Source organism: Syngnathus floridae, chromosome 17, assembly GCF_059516105.1.
Source record: "Syngnathus floridae isolate MCC-2025c chromosome 17, RoL_Sflo_1.0, whole genome shotgun sequence".
NCBI lineage: Eukaryota > Metazoa > Chordata > Actinopteri > Syngnathiformes > Syngnathidae > Syngnathus > Syngnathus floridae.
The window spans coordinates 6,943,807-6,960,021 of record NC_142429.1 but is presented as its reverse complement, the minus strand read 5'-3'; the positions used below and the strand labels follow the sequence as shown (position 1 = coordinate 6,960,021).

The window sequence follows — 16,215 nt, the reverse complement described above, 5'->3', positions numbered from 1 at the left end:
GGGGGGCATTTTTTTATGGGGGGGTAATTTATGTCATATGTTATGACACAAATGACATGGTGTCTGTATAGCAATTGCATTTATTGGCCCGAGTAAAACAAAACAACATATATACAATAACAAAAACATATTTACACTAACAAAAACATGTGTACACTGACATTTTATAGTTTTATGGTGGTACACTAAATAAAAAAACATCAGAAAACCCAAGACCACCTCTTTTTTGGAGCTCCGAACCAGATTCACCATAGTGTTCTGCACTACCCCACCAGCGCATTAGCCGACAATATTTAAGCCATTTAACGTACCCAAATAATTGTTTTTATCTGCATGGAGCAGAAAATAAGTCACTCTTTACATTGATCTTTGTACCCTTATTGCCTTTTTTTTTTTTTTCAAAATATTGGTGTTTAGCTGAGTGGGCTACTCAAACACACCCAGTGGACTGTGATTGGTAAGCTTTATCTGTCAGCCCTACCTCAACTTTCTTCCAGTAAGCCACAGATTGCATTTGCATGAGTTTCAGTGCGTGCGAGAAGATGTTTGAAGAACTCCTGCAGGATGCGGTCTCGCTCTCCTTGTTGGGCGCCCTTGCAGGGGTGCTGGCTGTCCACCTGTACTCCATCTTGAGCTTCCGGAGCAAGGTCAAATTGGAGCCTCCGGGGCCCAGATCGCTCCCCCTGGTTGGCAACCTGCTTCAGGTGGATCTCAAGAGACTGGACGAGTCTCTTTTCAGTGTGAGGCATTCTGGGTTTTTTTTTTTCTCTGTCTAACAAGCAAGTATTGTTGACTGTGATAGTGGCCATTTGTGTCCACTATTTTTTACCAGTTAAGATGTTTTTATGAAAATGTAATGAAACTTTTTATCAAGTCAAGTTTATTTAATCACTGACAAGTCTCAAAGGGCGTGGAAAATTTCTCTGCCACTCTAAACAAAATACATAAAAAATATTTCAGGTAACCACACCACTTGGTGTTTTTAATGTAAAGTACAATGCCACGCAGATTTCTAACAGAGTTATAGCGCCCCCTAACCACGGCGTTACATTTTAACCGAACTGACCTTTTGTTTTTCCAGCTATCCAAGACCTATGGCCCGGTTTTCACAGTCCACTTAGGACCCAAGAAGGTGGTGGTCCTGGCCGGAAGCAAGATGGTCAGAGAGGCTCTCATAAACCATCCTGAGGAATTTGGAGAAAGGGACATCAATCCACTCTTCCATGATTTCAGTGAAGGACATGGTAATTCAAATTTTTTATCGCTCTTAATTACTGCTCTGTATTAAATACAAAATATGTAAACCAAGCGGTTTGAGCTATGATGAAATAAAATGGCTGCTTGGTTCTAGGCATCATATTTGCTAACGGGGATTCATGGAAGGAAATGAGACGTTTCACCTTGACAACGCTGAGAGACTTTGGGATGGGCAAGAAGCTTAGTGAGGAGAAAATCATTGAGGAGTGTCACTTCCTCATCAAGGAATTTGAGCAACACAAAGGTAAATGATTGAAACACTTTGGGTCCATTTGGTTTCTCATGAAATTGTTTTGCTCTTAGGTGAACCTTTTAACAGCGCAACAGTCGTCAGCTACGCAGCTTCTAATATCATCTCGGCGATTATGTTTGGAAAGAGGTTTGAATACGACGATAAGGTTTTCCAAGAAATGATACAGACGGACGTCGACACCATCTATCTGTCTGGAACGGCTCCTATGCTGGTACCTCAAATACTGACTTAAATTCTCGGGTCACAAAGAAAAAAGGAAAATTTTCGTTATGAAATTCAGCATTATTTAAAAGCAATATCTGTGACATCATTTAATCCTCCCTGGATTTTGTTTTCTTTTTTTGCTCCATGACAGATGTACAGTTTCTTCCCCTGGCTGCGCCCCTTTCTCAAATCGTGGAAGGTTATTATGCATAACGTGGAAATTACCAAGCAGCATATCCGAAACTTAATAGCCGAGCTAAAGCAGACGTTGAGTCCTCACGTTTGCAGAGGCTTTGTCGATGTTTTCTTCACACGGATCGAAAATATGGAGGTAGGATGCTTTCCTTTCATATAGTCAAGTCTCAGAACCTCAAAGTGGGAACAATGTGCTAACTATTAGCCTGCCGTTAAAGGTTAAGGCGTAACCCATGACTGGGTATGCATTTTCTTTCCTGTAGAATGAAAACCAGAAGCCGTACTATCATGACGACAACCTGGTCAACAGCGTGTTTAATTTGTTCGGAGCGGGCACCGACACCACATCCGACACGATTTCCTGGAGTCTGCTTTACATGGCCAAGTACCCTCAAATTCAAGGTACCCATACGTGAATGCTCTTATGGGCTAAAGGCACATTAACATTGTCCTTCTTCCCCCGTAGATAAAGTCCAGGAGGAGCTGAGCAGGGTGGTCGGACTCCGACAGGTTCAAACGGAGGACCGCAAGAACCTGCCTTTTGTGAACGCCGTCATCCACGAGACTCAGAGGCTGGCCAACATCGTCCCCATGTCCATCATGCACCAAACCAGCCGAGATGTTACCTTCCACGGATACAATATCCAAAAAGTATGTGGATTTTAAATTGAGTGTGAATTTGAATTTATAGTAGCTGCTATTTTGCCTAAAGGGGACCGCCATCATGCCTCTGCTGACGTCCGTCCTTCGTGACGAGAGCGAATGGGAAACGCCCAATGCCTTCAACCCGTGGCACTTCCTGGATGGAGAGGGTAACTTCGTCAAGAGGGACGCCTTCTTGCCCTTCTCTGCAGGTACCCTCAGAAAATGCACATTTGTGAACTTTTTCAGTCATTTGACTCAGAACCTCTTCACAGGCCGCAGGGTTTGTCTGGGTGAGGGTCTGGCCCGGATGGAGCTCTTCCTCTTCTTCACGTTTCTCCTGCAGCGCTTCCGCTTCACTCCTCCGCCCGGGACTACCGAAGACGAGCTGGATTTGAGGCCCGTGGTGGGTTTCACCCTTCACCCAACGCCTCAACGGCTGTGTGCCATCCGGCGCTACTGAGGAGCTTAAATCGAAAGCCATAGGAAAGTTCAAAACGTGTGAACTCAATCAAATCCAGTTCACCAAGTCGTATCATATTTGGGTGTCTCCTGTTACTTGCTGACAATTTTTAAGCTATTAATATTTGAATAAAAACAGGCGGCTAAATACAACGATAAAAACTACAACTCAAAATTGAAATTTAATTGAATGCAAATACAAATAAAACAGAAAATGACAAATAAAAATACAATATCAAGTCTCATGTTAGTCATTCCGGCGTTTGCCAGCAAGTGGCGCTGTCGCGCGTTTGCTCTCTTATTTTATGGTGCCATGCGCGTGACAACGGAAAATGTGGGCGCGTGCGTGACGTACGAACGTTAACAGTCCTCGTAGTTCTCAGGCGCGCAGTTCTCTGTCGAGAGAAGTGTCACGAAGTAACTTTTAGAAGATTTGGACTAAAAAACGACTACCAGGATAAAATTGGAACTGTCACCCTGCACTCGGAGAGAGTTGCCGTGTAAGTAGTGCTCAAGTCTTCCTTTTTGAACTTGGCTTACCTGCGCCGTCAGGATTTTATGCTTTGTATTTTTAGCCTCGTTAAAGCTTGGCCTGGTTAACGTTGTTGACTTTCAAAGCAGGAAAGCAAGCGCGCGTTGGTGCCTTTTGACGTCACATACGCTGAATGGAACCCGGATACTCGCGGTTCGGTATTTAAAAAAGTTTTCCTAAAAAAATATATGTACCTTTTGCGTTTTCAAAAACACTGTTATTTGTTTTTGATGAGGAAAATAGCACTTATTACACTTTTCATCAGACTGATGACAGTACAAATAATCACTCGAGTACTTATCGATACAGGATACTGATACCAATTGATTATTCTTGACACATACCACATAATTTCAGTTCAATTAATGACAGGTAATTGTAAATGAAGAGCTTTATGATGCATTGTGTCAAACGGCCGCAGTGTATCGCCAACTACTGACGAGGAGGACTCAATGTGTAAGAATTTCTTTTATTTTTGTGCCTTATACGTGGCTGGTCTCTGCAGCCTTCACGATTTCCTGATACCCTGAAATAAGGCTGGCATTGGGCGATACCCTAGTAAATACTTTACATAGGGTAGTATCCACGTGTTGGATGTTTGCCTTTCGAGGGGTGTGGCTTAGTGACGTCAGCTGTATTCAGCCTTGCTGGTTATTTTAGTGTGTCTGGGTGTCAGTTGTTTTTTTAGTATTTGTGTGTTAGCTCTGCTTGACGAACAGCTGAAAATTAATTGCTGCTGTGGGTTGTCTTGCGTGATTGTTTTTTTGGTTGTTGTTGGGGGGGGTGGCAAAGGGGGATTTTGCACACTGTCTACTATTCAAGAACCGCCACAGGGCCCAGTTGTCAGCTCACAATTGAGTGATTGTCTTTGCAAGTGTAACTGTCCCTCCCGTGTGATTGAATGCTGCAAGTGTGCACGTATGTGATTTGCAAACTGGCCCTGCTAAAGAATGCAACTTGCTCCTATTGAATGTAACTGTCGGCTGGCGAGTGAGTGCAGCCCCGGCAGCTGTCAGGCGGCACATCGGCTCCTCCAATGGATTTGAGGCGGTTGTGCCGAGTGGGAGGATCAGCCGCACAGCATCACAGCAGCCATCCTTGTGTGCTTTGTCCGCTCGGGAAGCCATTTTGGAAACAACACCACACACTCACTTCAGTTCGCAACTTTCGATCGCGTTGAAGAGAGCACAAGGTCGCGCCACAAACCAAAAGGACGCTTTGTTTTTTGTGTTTTTTATCTACGGGAATGCCACCAGAGGGAGTTTAGCGCGTCGACGGTCAGCGGTGGATTTTGGGAATCGCTTTAGGATGATGCTACCGTGCACGGATTCGCAGTACACGGGCAAGTTATGGTACTAGAACGTGCACAACGCCGTGGAACAAGTACGATCAAATCTGGCTAGAAAATAAGCTCATTAACGTCCAAATTTGCGCTGCATAACCACTTCGATTATTAGTCAGTATGTCGGCTGGTCCCAAAAAACGCTTCTAAATTTAGCACGGCCGGACGGACCATGTTGCCGTCCGTGTGCAGCTGGTCGAGTGCTGTCACCGATTTGACGCTCGCTACCCCGTCGTTGTTTTAAGGCCAGCGGCTGGCTTGCAGGTGGTTTGGCGTAAAGGAGCGAGCAAAGCTGACGTACAGAGCAGACATACTACACTTGTCAAAGTGTCGGCGTGCTGCACGTTTATGGTCAACACAAGTGCGAGGGTGCCGGTGTGTTTCTCAGAGAGAGAGAGAGTGCAATGTTCAACCTGTCTCTTTGTAATAACGAAGGTTAGCAAAGCCGCAATTTTGGAAGCTTGTTTGGGGTGCTTTGGTTGGCACTGAGATAAGTCATCTTCATCGAATGAGATTGCAAAAAAAAAAAAACTCTTGGCTTAGTTAAGAGCTGATCGCCCCCCTCCTGGTTTTTGGATCTTTGCTCCAGCTTATCCCTCTTTTGGACTCAAGGGTCCTGATTTGAAACAATTATGAGCTGAGACTCAAGCGGTGGGATTGCAGGATTTGGCCATCTGTTTGTTTGCATTTGTGTCTGCACGAAAAGAAAATCCCCAAGAAAGCGTGAGTTTAAAAAAAAAAAAGTTATTATTCTGGCAGCTCTGTGAGGAAGATTGTCTTCACTAATGTGGCTTGGTTATGTACCTGAGGGGACCCACAGACAGAAAATAGTGTCCCTCTTTTATAAAACAACCAGGAGTCTCTAAAAATGTAAAAATCAGCTACAAAGTAAGAAAGTTTGTTGACAGCAAGTTGTAAGGGTGGAAAAGTGCAAAAATAGCAAAATGCTCATGGAAATTGTGGAGCTAAATTCAACATAATTCATTTAGCACACCATCCATGCACTTAACTAGCTGTTAGCAGTTAGCCACAAGTTCTTGGCTTATAACCAATTGTGTTTACCCAATCTGAAAATGCAGGTTCCAATGTGTCAAGTACAACTTCACTGCCTTGTGTTTTCCCGCCCGTTTCCCTAAAAGAAAAAAAGAAAACTGGCCACACCCCTCAGTTTCATAACACTCTCTTCCCTGTGTGCCAAGCTCACACACACAAGTAGTAGCTTCAGCCTGGAGACGGCTGGAGGACTAAGAGGATCTGCTCGCCCGTCAGTCACTACCACAGGGGGGACACGACCGCTTATCGGTTCCAGTCAACGGCGGCAACATGGAGGAAAAGGTTAAGACGGCCACCATGACAGTGTCATTGTTCCTGCTGTGTGTCGGGCCTGCCCGGGTTGTTGTTTTGCCTGACGTTGAACAGAAACTACATAGCAGCTAGAGCAAATTGTTCTGGAGTTTATCGGCGTTATTGTGTCTTTTTAGAGTTGCTAGTTGAGTGGTTTAAGACAAAAGAGACAGGCTGAACAAGACAGTGTGTGCGTGTGTTTGTGCTAATCTCCCTACATTATGTCAGCGTGGGCTGACCCTACCCCCTGCATCCTGACTCTTGCAGTCTAAGCAAAGAAGAATGACCATGGATTTTTCCCAACTGCACACATACACGCCGCCGCAGTGTGCTCCGGAGAACACCGGCTATACCTACTCCCTCAGGTGAGACCTCTGGCACGCGTGAGCTCAGCAGAGCAACTTGTTGCCGATCAAGTTCACCCGCTCCGCTCGAGTTATTTGAAGAGGAAATATTTTGTCGGCGTTGCGTTGAGGATTCGTCCCGCTTTGAGAGATTCGAAAGGAACACAAATAGGCTTTGTTGAAAAGCTCAGTTTGTGGTTTTTTATTCGAAGTATTACGTGGGGAAGTGATTTGGATGATTCGATGGTTGGCTCACGGAATGTTCGGAATATTAGAAGCTTATATTGATCAAAAATGGAGTGCATTGTAGCGTGGGTGTGGTCGAGTCGGTTTGTGCATGTGGAAAAATGGCGATGCCAAAATGATGTCCCATTAGTCAAGAGCAAGAATGTTTAGTAAATTTACTGCCTGTCTGTGCAAATATGCCTTTCATCGTACATTTTTCACAAGTGAGCTGAAAACGTTCAGGTGGTCATTTTTTAAATACGTTGTTGGGCTTGGTGTTCAAATAGTTTGGTGGCAATCTACTTTGAAAAGAGTCGCTCAGAATCTGACAGCCAGGTGGACCAGAATGAACCTCGCCGTCACAAGCATGGCCCTGATCCCGGATTAGAATTTAGAAGAACCCTTTCTACACCATTGTGAGCAGAACAAGCTATGCTGTGTGTTTTTCTTTTAAGCAATTTGTATGTGGACACGATGTCCAAACTCTAAACGGATGTTCTAATTTTTTTGTGGCTGTGGCTCGATTTGCATTTCATACCGTCGCCAAAACGTCAATGTGTCGAGATGAACAAACCAAGCGTTTACGACACTGAATAGAAGTGCAGTCGGACCACCGAGTAGTCAAATATGACCGTTTTTCACTTGCAAATCCGAGTTAATCATAAATAGAATGTACAAGGCCAGAACGTTTACAATCTGGATTGAAAGTGTCTCTTTTTGCAGAGCAGAGAAGGTTGCGCTCTGTTGCACTCACAGAGGGCCTTCATATTTGATGGTGCTGGAAGTGGGTCAGGGGGGCCTCCAGTGCAGTTTTTTTCCTCAAGAGACAACAGACCTTTGTGAATACTAAACAACAAAATAATCCAGTTGCAAAAAAATAGATTTGTTTACCCCCTTTTTTTTTTTTTTTATGTGAACTTGTCAAGATCCGATCACACTTGGCAAGACGACGCTAAGGAATGCAACCCAAACATTGGCGCCTTGTGAGTGTGATTGTGACATTCTGACTGAAGTCAAACAGAGAGACGAAAAGTCCGAGGGTGGGATCCAATGATGCTAATCTGTGCCAAGTGGGAGTCGGATGGCAATTTAGCAGCCCACCATATTTGTCTCTCCCTTCCCAAATGCTTGTAAACACGGGCTTGTGGATCCTGAGAGGATTTTGGTTGCTCTGTTGCAGTCCCGGCGAGCAAGATGTCAGCGTGCTGTTCATTTTGTATTTGGACATGTCCCATGAATGTGATTCATTAGCTAAAGTCCAGCTTGTTAGAACGTTCAGTTGGACATGTCCCATGAATGTGATTCATTAGCTAAAGTCCAGCTTGTTAGAACCTTCAGCCTCACGGTAGTTATTTTCCCTAATGCCATGATGGGTGTTTTTTTTTTTTTTTTTTTTAAATTCAGTATGCAAAGAAGGCAGCATGTGAGTGGGTAGTACGCCCATTTAGTGGCAGCAAACCAACTTTTAATGTCTTTGTCACGGAGGGAATTATGTTTGTTTGATTCAAGTGGACAAGCCTGGTTAGCACTCCACCTGCCAGAAGAAAAATAGCTCCATCCGATAAGATACTTTGAGTTGCGTGCCTCTGACGCAAGATCACCGGCAGTGCCCACTGAGTGTGGGAAGGCCATCAAAACCTGGCGTTATGCAAGGAGGGCTGATTGTCCGACATCTTTGATGTCCATGCTTGGCTGTCTTGCCTTCTTCTCTTGCTTCTAAAAGCGTAGTCTCTATTTATATCACCGATGTGGGCTGGCGGAGCTGCCTGAGAGCGAGCGGCGGAAGTGTCGATATGGAAAATAATTAGTTGATCAGATGAAACACATTTTAAACACTATCCTATAAGTTTGTTGGAGAGATGCTGAGTAAACAACAAAGCACGTAATTGGATGGAGGCGACGCTGTGTAATCCTCAGGCTTTAGCTTGGAGATCAGGTCCACAGACGTGTGCACGTGCGCCCGCCGCGCCATTCACAGTTTCGCTTACAATGGTATGTTTTGCTAATAATAAACTTGCTTAAAAAAACTGCCAGAGCTAGTTTTTTTTTTTCCCCTTCCATGAGGGGGTCAAGGATATCCCAGAGGCTTCATTTATTGATTTATTTATTACAAACTGGCAAAATTCATCCAATTGCATGTATTTTAATAGCATTATATTCCATTTTAATCAGTTTGTGGAGTTTGATGTTCAATTCATTTAGGACTCTAGATGGAGTTTGATGTTAAATTCATTTAGGACTCTAGATTGCCTGTACTAGTTGTGAATGTAATCCGAGTAAATGAATGAGTGGCTGGCTATCATGGCTGACAGTTGAATAATTTTGATCTATTTTCCTCTAATGGCAGTTAAAGTAGTGTCTTTCCAGTGCTCTGTGTTTGTGTTGGCGTGTGTGCCTCCAGCGCTGTGCTGGCCGGGTGGGTGTGGCCCTGTGACTCAGCGCAGCGTGATCCACAGCAGCTTTCAATTTACAACTTTTATGCTGCCTTTCGGATCACCGGCCGCTGCATTGCTTTTGCTTGTCAATGTGAGTGAGTACTTTGGGGAAATGATGCCAGCCTGTGTTTCCATTAGGCAGTGAAGCGTGCACCACACGCTGCCTTCTATTGTTGTCTTGTTTTGCCTTGTGGCTGAGTCACTTCCTGTTGGCTAAGCTGCTGGCGTGCCAGCTTTAATTTCTCTCTCCGTGCTGTCCTAGCTTGGTTTTGTTTTATCCGGCTCCTCTGAAGTGCAAACTGTGTCCTCATTTGAAGCGGTCTGGGATTCCTCCTTAAAGTTGTTTTTCTTCAACTCTTGCGCTCGTCTCCGCAGCTCCAGCTACTCGACGGCAGCCTTAGAGTTTGAGAAGGAGCACCAGATTGCTCCGGTCTACGAGTCGCCCAGGATGTCACGGCGGAGCCTGCGTCTGCAAAACATGGCCGATCACCATGGTAACGACAGCCTTATGGACTACACCAGAAGCCAGAGCAGCTATGCTTCCAGGAAAGAGTCACGGCAAGTGTCTTGAAGGAAATAAAAGTCAAAATATCAGATTGGTCTTTAAGATTTTTTTTTCTTTTACAGGACGCTACGGGGGAGAAAGCTGCAGTCCAACACCTTGTCGTTGTCCCTGAGCCAAGCCGACACGCCCAGGCAGCACCTCAGCTTCTCCGCCATCAGCACCCCGATAAGCAGCAGCACCAGGGTGGAGGAAAGCAACGCGGCGGCGTTTGCCGGCAACCTGCGTGACGGCGCCGCCGACCACCTGAGACAGCGCACCGTCACGACCACCACGACGTCAGTCGACGGCATCTGGGGTCAGTTTAGAAAATAGAGATGACCATTACAAGATACGTGTACTAAAAAACATAAACGTGTCCTCCACAGGAAGGACGTCCCACTCCGTGCACAGCTCGTCCAACGTCAACGGCGACGTGGATGCTTCCAAATCCTACGTGACGCACGCCAACGGCTTCATCTGCAAAGACTGCTCCTTCCATTCTGAAAAGAACGACTCCCTCATCACGCACACGTCATCGACATCATCGCCGTCGTCTCGCGCCGAAGGAGCGTGCGCCGATTCCCTCTACTACTCGTCGTCACCTTTCGCAACTATATACACCAGAGACAGGAGTCAGAAGAACAAGACAGGTGCGAAGATTTGCATCAAATGCACATGGCTGGAAAGTTGCTTCATTCCATTGAGATGTTTTTTTTTTTCTCCTTAGGCATCCTAACGTCAGTGTCCAATACGTGCGTGCGTCTGAGCAAAAAAGTCCTGGCTCCTTTTGTGTCCATCTTCACCATGCTTTACAACAGCGTGCTCTGGCTACACACACGAACCACAAGCGGCACACAAGGAAGAGGTAGACAATTCCAACGACCTCCATTAAAATAGTTGCAGTTTGAACTTGCACCACTAGGGAGAGCCTTTAACCTTGTGTAGGAATTGGGTTAACACTCTTTAATATATATATTTTTTTTTTCTGTCTTGATACTGCCGTGTGTGTATTTTGACGAAGACCGCGTGTTTCCAGCAGGCGTCTTTGCGTCATGCACGGACTCCCTGAGACAGACGGCGTCCTCCAGTTTGTCCCAAGTGTGGCTACTCAAGCGCAGGGTGATGGGCGACAGCTCTGAAAACTCTCAAGTACAAGGTAACGCCCCCGTTCTTAACATAAGGTCATAGCTCCACCTCAAATCTCAGTACATTTATAGTATTCATTAGTTTTCCTTTTGTTGATTTTGTTGTGCATTTTTATCGCAACATTCAAATAAAAATGAGCTTTGTGTGTCTTTCAGCTCACTCGAGTTACTGTGGGAGCATGAATGTTAAAGATCTGGTGACAGAAGATGCATCACATCTCAATCTCAATGGTTCCCTATGTAAGGGCGTTCACACACACACACACACACACACACTCACACTGCCTGTTGTCTGTTGATTGACAGAATTAATGTGACCTGCGTGACCTGTGTCGGGGTCATTCTGCAGAGGTTGTGTGAACCGCTTTGACTGCTCGGCAACTTGTTGACTCATTTTTAGGCTGTTTGACATTTTAGACATGGAACTCAATGCTTTATCCATCTCCGCTAGTCCAATATGTAAACACAAGTGAATATACTTGTTGAGGGGTCAGCAAGATGTTCGTGGCAGCCCGCACTTGTGCATGCTTTTTTTTTTTTTGCTAACTTACGTCATTTCTTTTTTTATTCCTTTTTCCATTTTGCTTATCTGACAATTCATGCATGTTGGTTTTTCTGTGTGCACTTTGATTTTGCTTGCCGTGGTTTTGCTGCACGCAGGTGATGACTGTAAAGGGAAGCAGTCCTTTGAGACGCACACCGTCCTCGTCACTCAGTCCTCCAGGTCCCGGCGCCTGGCGGAAGCGCTGTGGAGCCTTCTGGCTTGCGCAGGTTGACCAGCGCTCCTATTAATGCCCAAATGATGTCGATGAATATTCGAACGCAAGCCGTGACAAATAACTGCTTCCGTTTCCAGGTTACTGCTTCCTCCGGCCGGGTCACTACGCGGTGAGAGGCGCTAAAGCTTTGGGCTCAGGGGTCAGCACGCTGACGCAGAGACTGCTTACGTTGCTGTGGACAATCCTAGCGGCTCCAGGTTGGTCATGTGTTCTTTTGTCGCCCTTGAAATCATCTTTAAGGTTCTGATGATGTTGCCGTCGTGTTTTTACGTCAATCCGCCCACAGGGAAGGCAGGCCGGGGTCTTCTGTGGTTTCTCGCCAGTGGCTGGTACCACCTTGCATCCCTCGCGGCTCTCCTCAACGTCTTCTTTCTGACACGGTAAGAGCCAACATGGCTTTTTTTTGTGTGTGTGTATTCTTAATTTCTTTTTGTTTCATGTTTTACTTCTAGGTGCCTTCCAAAACTCTGGAAGCTCCTCCTGCTTTTACTGCCGCTCCTGCTCCTCTTAGGTGAGTTGTTAAAAACTAGCTTATTTCTTTTTTTGTAACAATTCCCGCCAATACATTTTATACCATAAAGCCTTTTTATTTCTATTTTTAAATGTTGCACAAACCTACACCAATTAATTCAGCATTTTTTCTTGTTCTTGTCATTCAGCTTGGTGGCTGTGGAGCCCGCCCGTCGCCGTCCTGCTCAGCTACTTACCGGCCGCAAACCTCACCGAGTGGCGTCCTTCCTCCCTGATCACGTACCTGTCTATCTTAATGCCAGCCTCTGCTCCGGTTCCTGTATCTGCTCCGGTTCCTGTACCTGCTGCAGAGTTCCAGACCTCAGCTCCCGTTTCACAAGCGCCAGTGGGTTGGATTGTAAAAGTGAAGAATTATAAACCACCATGTCTTGTTTTCTAATTGTGTGGGTTTTTTTTCTCCTCAGCCAATTGTAGTCTCGAGTTTGGACATGGAGCGCCTCGAGCGTCTGGAGCGCCAGCTAGCGCTCCTGTGGCAGCGAGTCCAGCAGAGCGAGCAGAAGCAGGAGCAGAAGCACACGGATATAATGGCTCTGTACGCCACGCTGAGGGAGAAGCTCCACGCTGAGACCGACAAGAAGACGCTGGGACTGTGGGTGTCGTCCCTGCTGGAGCAGAGGCTGGGCGTGTTGCGAGGAGAGCTGAGAGAGGACCACGCCCTCAGAGAGCAGGTCTGTAAACACAAATTATATCTTGCTGATGTGAGTTGAGCGTCAACTGTCATTTGGCATCCCCGCAGAACGAAGAGCAGCTCAAAGCGTTACAAGGGAGTCACACGACACGGTTGGCCGAGGTGGAACTGCTGCTCGGCGCTCTGGCTGCCAAGACTGAGGTATGCTTGCTTCTGCACGCCTGCAAGGAAAGCAGTTGAAGAAACATTAGCCAGTGACAATTACTTTCTTATTTTTTCTGTTTTATAAATATTTTATCTTGTTGTTTTTGTAGACCGTGCAACAGAGGCAGCAGCAATATGAACTTGACAAAGAGAAAATCGAAGTCGGCGTCGCTCCAGCAGTAGACACGCCTCCTCTTAGGTACCATAAACACACACACTGATGATTTTATTTGCGAGGAGTAGCTCTGATGTGTTTTGCCTCGCTGTTGCCGCCGCAGTGTGGGAGTGAAGCAGGAGACGCACGATGCGTTGCAGGCCGAGGTGCAAAGACTTGAGATGGATTTGGTCAAAGTCAGGCAGGACCTCCACGCCGTCATGGGATGCAGGGGCAAGTGTGAACAGCTGGACTCGCTGCAGGAGACGGTAAGACGGAGCATTCATCATATGTCGTACAGCAAAAGATGTCTTAATCATGTCTAATTAATTTTTATTTATTTTTTTTGCCTTGGGTGGGGAATTTTCAACTGGCACCACCCACCCAAAAATATTTAAAGATGCCAGAAGATGGCAGCAAAGCACTTTTTTTTCCCCTCTTAATTTCAATGCCTTCTCTTTCCAGATGTCGGCTCAGGTTTCCTCCCAAGTGCGTAAGGAGTTGCACGCTCTCTTCTTCGGCAGCGGCTCGTCAGATGAGTCTCAGGAGGAATTGCCCGAATCTCTGGTGGTCTGGCTCTCCCAGCGCTACGCCACCACACCCGACCTGCGGGCGTCGCTGGTTGCCCTGGAGCAGAGCATCCTGAGCAACGTTTCTCGGCAGCTGCAGCTGAGCCGTGTCGAGACTCTCAGCGAGGCCGAGTTCAAGGCCGCGTCCATCGCTGGCGCGGCGACCGTCACGGTGCAGAACGCTGCCTCGACCGAGTGCCTGTCGGAAGAGGTAGAGGAAGTAGAATGCATTGGCAAAGATATTTTTGCTAACTGTAATTTACACTGAAAGGTTTTCATTCATGTATTATTGTGTGTTGTTTATCCCAGCAAGTAAAATTGATCGCCCAGAATGTGCTGAAGCTCTACTCGCAGGACAAGACCGGTCTGGTGGACTATGCCCTGGAGTCTGGAGGTAAGAAAGTTCATGATTGTGTCCGTGCCAGATGGATTGTGGCTTTTGATCCTCTTGTTCATCACTTCTTTGTCACTGTTCTCCGCCATTGGTATATTCAGGCGGGAGCATCCTCAGCACTCGCTGTTCAGAGACACACGAGACCAAGACAGCCCTCATGAGTCTCTTTGGGGTCCCGCTCTGGTACTTCTCCCAGTCCCCTCGAGTTGTCATCCAGGTGGGTTTTACATGTGCAGATGCCTGAACCCAAAGGATATTTCAGAACACTTTGCTTTCCGCTCCATCAGCCTGACATGTACCCAGGCAACTGCTGGGCGTTCAAAGGCTCACAGGGTTACCTCGTGATCCGGCTTTCCATGAGAATCCGGCCCACGTCCTTCTGCTTGGAACATATTCCCAAAGCGCTGTCCCCCACCGGGAACATCAGCAGTGCCCCTCGTAACTTCACAGTCTTTGTAAGAAGCGTGATCTATTATGAATAATATTTTTTTTTAAAAATCAACAGGCTGTCAGTGATTTTTTTTTTTTTTCTTTTTGCCATCCTTCCCACAGGGACTGGATGACGAGTACCAAGAAGAAGGCGAGTTGCTCGGTCACTACACCTACCAGGAAGACGGAGAATCGCTGCAAATCTTCCCTGTTAAGGTTATTTGAATTATTTTATCGTAGGGTTTGCCGATTAATCGTTTTTTGCTGTATTGCGTACATTACGTCACACTATACACTGGCGCCACTTTGGCCCTTTTTTAACTTCCAGGAGCCGACGGAGAAGACTTTCCAAGTCATGGAGGTCCAGGTGATGTCCAACTGGGGGCATCCCGACTACACTTGCTTATATCGCTTTCGAGTCCACGGAGAACCTCGCCCTCAGTGAACCAACCACTACGAAACACAAAAAACTGTTGTACATACAGCAAAGGCGCTCTGAAGTCCTCGTGGATGTGAGGCTGACCAGATGGTGGCAGGTTTTATTTCTTTTTTTTTTTGTGCTGAAAGCATAACAGAGACATCCAAATGGAGACTTGAGGACAAGAACTTTGATTTCCTAAGAGACATCTTGCACTGAATGAACTTACGAGGGCACAAGACTAACTCAAACCACCCAAAATGAAACCTTCGCTCCCTCCTTCCTCTCATCCTGCTTTTTTTTGGGATTTGGCCTGTTTATTTGTTTTTTTTTGTACCTGTTTTTATTTTACTGGCCATTGTGCGTGGTCATCCATTTTATTCCACCAGCTGATCGGAATGATTTACTACTTTATGATGCATTTCACCCTTTAAGGACACTGCAACCCACTTGCGGAGGTTCTTCCGCTCTGTAAAGTAATCACCATAGACAAAATGCGTCAGTGTAATGTTGGATGGACTTTCTCTCGCAATTTTCTTTTAACAACAGCTTTTAAGAGAGTGTTGCCTCTGAAAGTCATGTGCCCGGATCTCCAATTGGCAATCAATTTGGAATGGTTAGAATCTTAATTACGCTCGTGGAGTTTTTTTCTTTAAAAATAACATTCTGTTCCTCTTTCCTTTAAGCTAAGTTATCCGCTTCCTTTTATCCGAGACTTAGGCCGAATGTAACCTGTATATTTGATGTCCATCATATAGTCGGTATTTTTATGAAATCTGCTTTCATCAGTGTTGATTTATATCAGAACAACCTATCGCTATTGTCTATTATTTTTGCCAGTTTGTTTTGGTTGAATGATGTTTTTGTAAGGATGCACTGCAGATGTAGTCGTTCTTTAATTGAGAGGGGTTGACTTGTGATTTTGATTGCAAATATAAGTGGAATGCCTAAATTTTGTACAAAAAATGTTTTATCCCACTTTCCTATTTATTACGAGGTCAATTGATGACTGTGGTATACGAATTCTGCCTTGTATATTTTGTCGAAAGCTATTTAGTGCATTTTGAAAGCATCTTGGGGTTTAATTTTGTTTTTTTTAAGAAAAAAGATAAATGGCTATTTTTGGTTGTCGTAAGACAAGTGCTTTGGAATATATTCCAATAAAGAGCTTAATTTTGAATCGTG

At 45.6% G+C, this 16,215-nt stretch overlaps 2 protein-coding genes across 4 annotated transcripts; both read left to right on the top strand.

Moving 5' to 3' along the window:
• The first annotated feature begins 484 nt into the window (after positions 1-484).
• LOC148384041 (cytochrome P450 2K1-like) lies at positions 485-3,252 on the top strand. Its single transcript, XM_088357700.1, has 9 exons — positions 485-740; positions 1,082-1,244; positions 1,352-1,501; positions 1,561-1,721; positions 1,866-2,045; positions 2,173-2,311; positions 2,376-2,560; positions 2,622-2,763; positions 2,827-3,252. The coding sequence occupies exons 1-9, from the start codon at positions 519-521 to the stop codon at positions 3,012-3,014; spliced, it is 1,530 nt and encodes a 509-aa protein (XP_088213826.1). The 5' UTR covers positions 485-518; the 3' UTR covers positions 3,015-3,252.
• A 1,396-nt stretch (positions 3,253-4,648) lies between these two features.
• sun1b (Sad1 and UNC84 domain containing 1b) lies at positions 4,649-16,210 on the top strand. 3 transcript variants are annotated; one of them, XM_088357699.1, is made up of 23 exons: positions 4,649-4,887; positions 6,499-6,596; positions 9,611-9,793; positions 9,863-10,095; positions 10,166-10,429; positions 10,507-10,644; positions 10,816-10,935; positions 11,081-11,164; positions 11,585-11,695; positions 11,781-11,900; positions 11,990-12,083; positions 12,156-12,214; positions 12,363-12,559; positions 12,639-12,902; positions 12,971-13,063; positions 13,177-13,265; positions 13,345-13,489; positions 13,686-14,000; positions 14,099-14,183; positions 14,285-14,400; positions 14,471-14,638; positions 14,736-14,828; positions 14,941-16,210. In XM_088357699.1, the coding sequence occupies exons 2-23, from the start codon at positions 6,514-6,516 to the stop codon at positions 15,055-15,057; spliced, it is 3,171 nt and encodes a 1,056-aa protein (XP_088213825.1). In that variant the 5' UTR covers positions 4,649-4,887; positions 6,499-6,513; the 3' UTR covers positions 15,058-16,210. The 3 variants fall into 3 exon arrangements, with proteins under 3 accessions (XP_088213825.1, XP_088213822.1, XP_088213823.1); XM_088357696.1 differs by lacking the exon at positions 4,649-4,887 and adding an exon at positions 5,001-6,222; XM_088357697.1 differs by lacking the exon at positions 4,649-4,887 and adding an exon at positions 5,002-6,222 and having other exon boundaries at positions 10,819-10,935.
• Positions 16,211-16,215: the final 5 nt, after the last annotated feature.

Coding starts and splice junctions, on each gene's coding strand:
- LOC148384041 (XM_088357700.1), top strand. CDS start 519: ATGAGTTTCAGTGCGTGCGAGAAGATGTTTGAAGAACTCCTGCAGGAT. Junction 2,312..2,375: donor CAAGTACCCTCAAATTCAAG/GTACCCATACGT, acceptor CTTCCCCCGTAG/ATAAAGTCCAGGAGGAGCTG. Junction 2,561..2,621: donor ACGGATACAATATCCAAAAA/GTATGTGGATTT, acceptor TTTTGCCTAAAG/GGGACCGCCATCATGCCTCT.
- sun1b (XM_088357696.1), top strand. Junction 12,903..12,970: donor ACCACGCCCTCAGAGAGCAG/GTCTGTAAACAC, acceptor GCATCCCCGCAG/AACGAAGAGCAGCTCAAAGC. Junction 14,639..14,735: donor CTCGTAACTTCACAGTCTTT/GTAAGAAGCGTG, acceptor TCCTTCCCACAG/GGACTGGATGACGAGTACCA.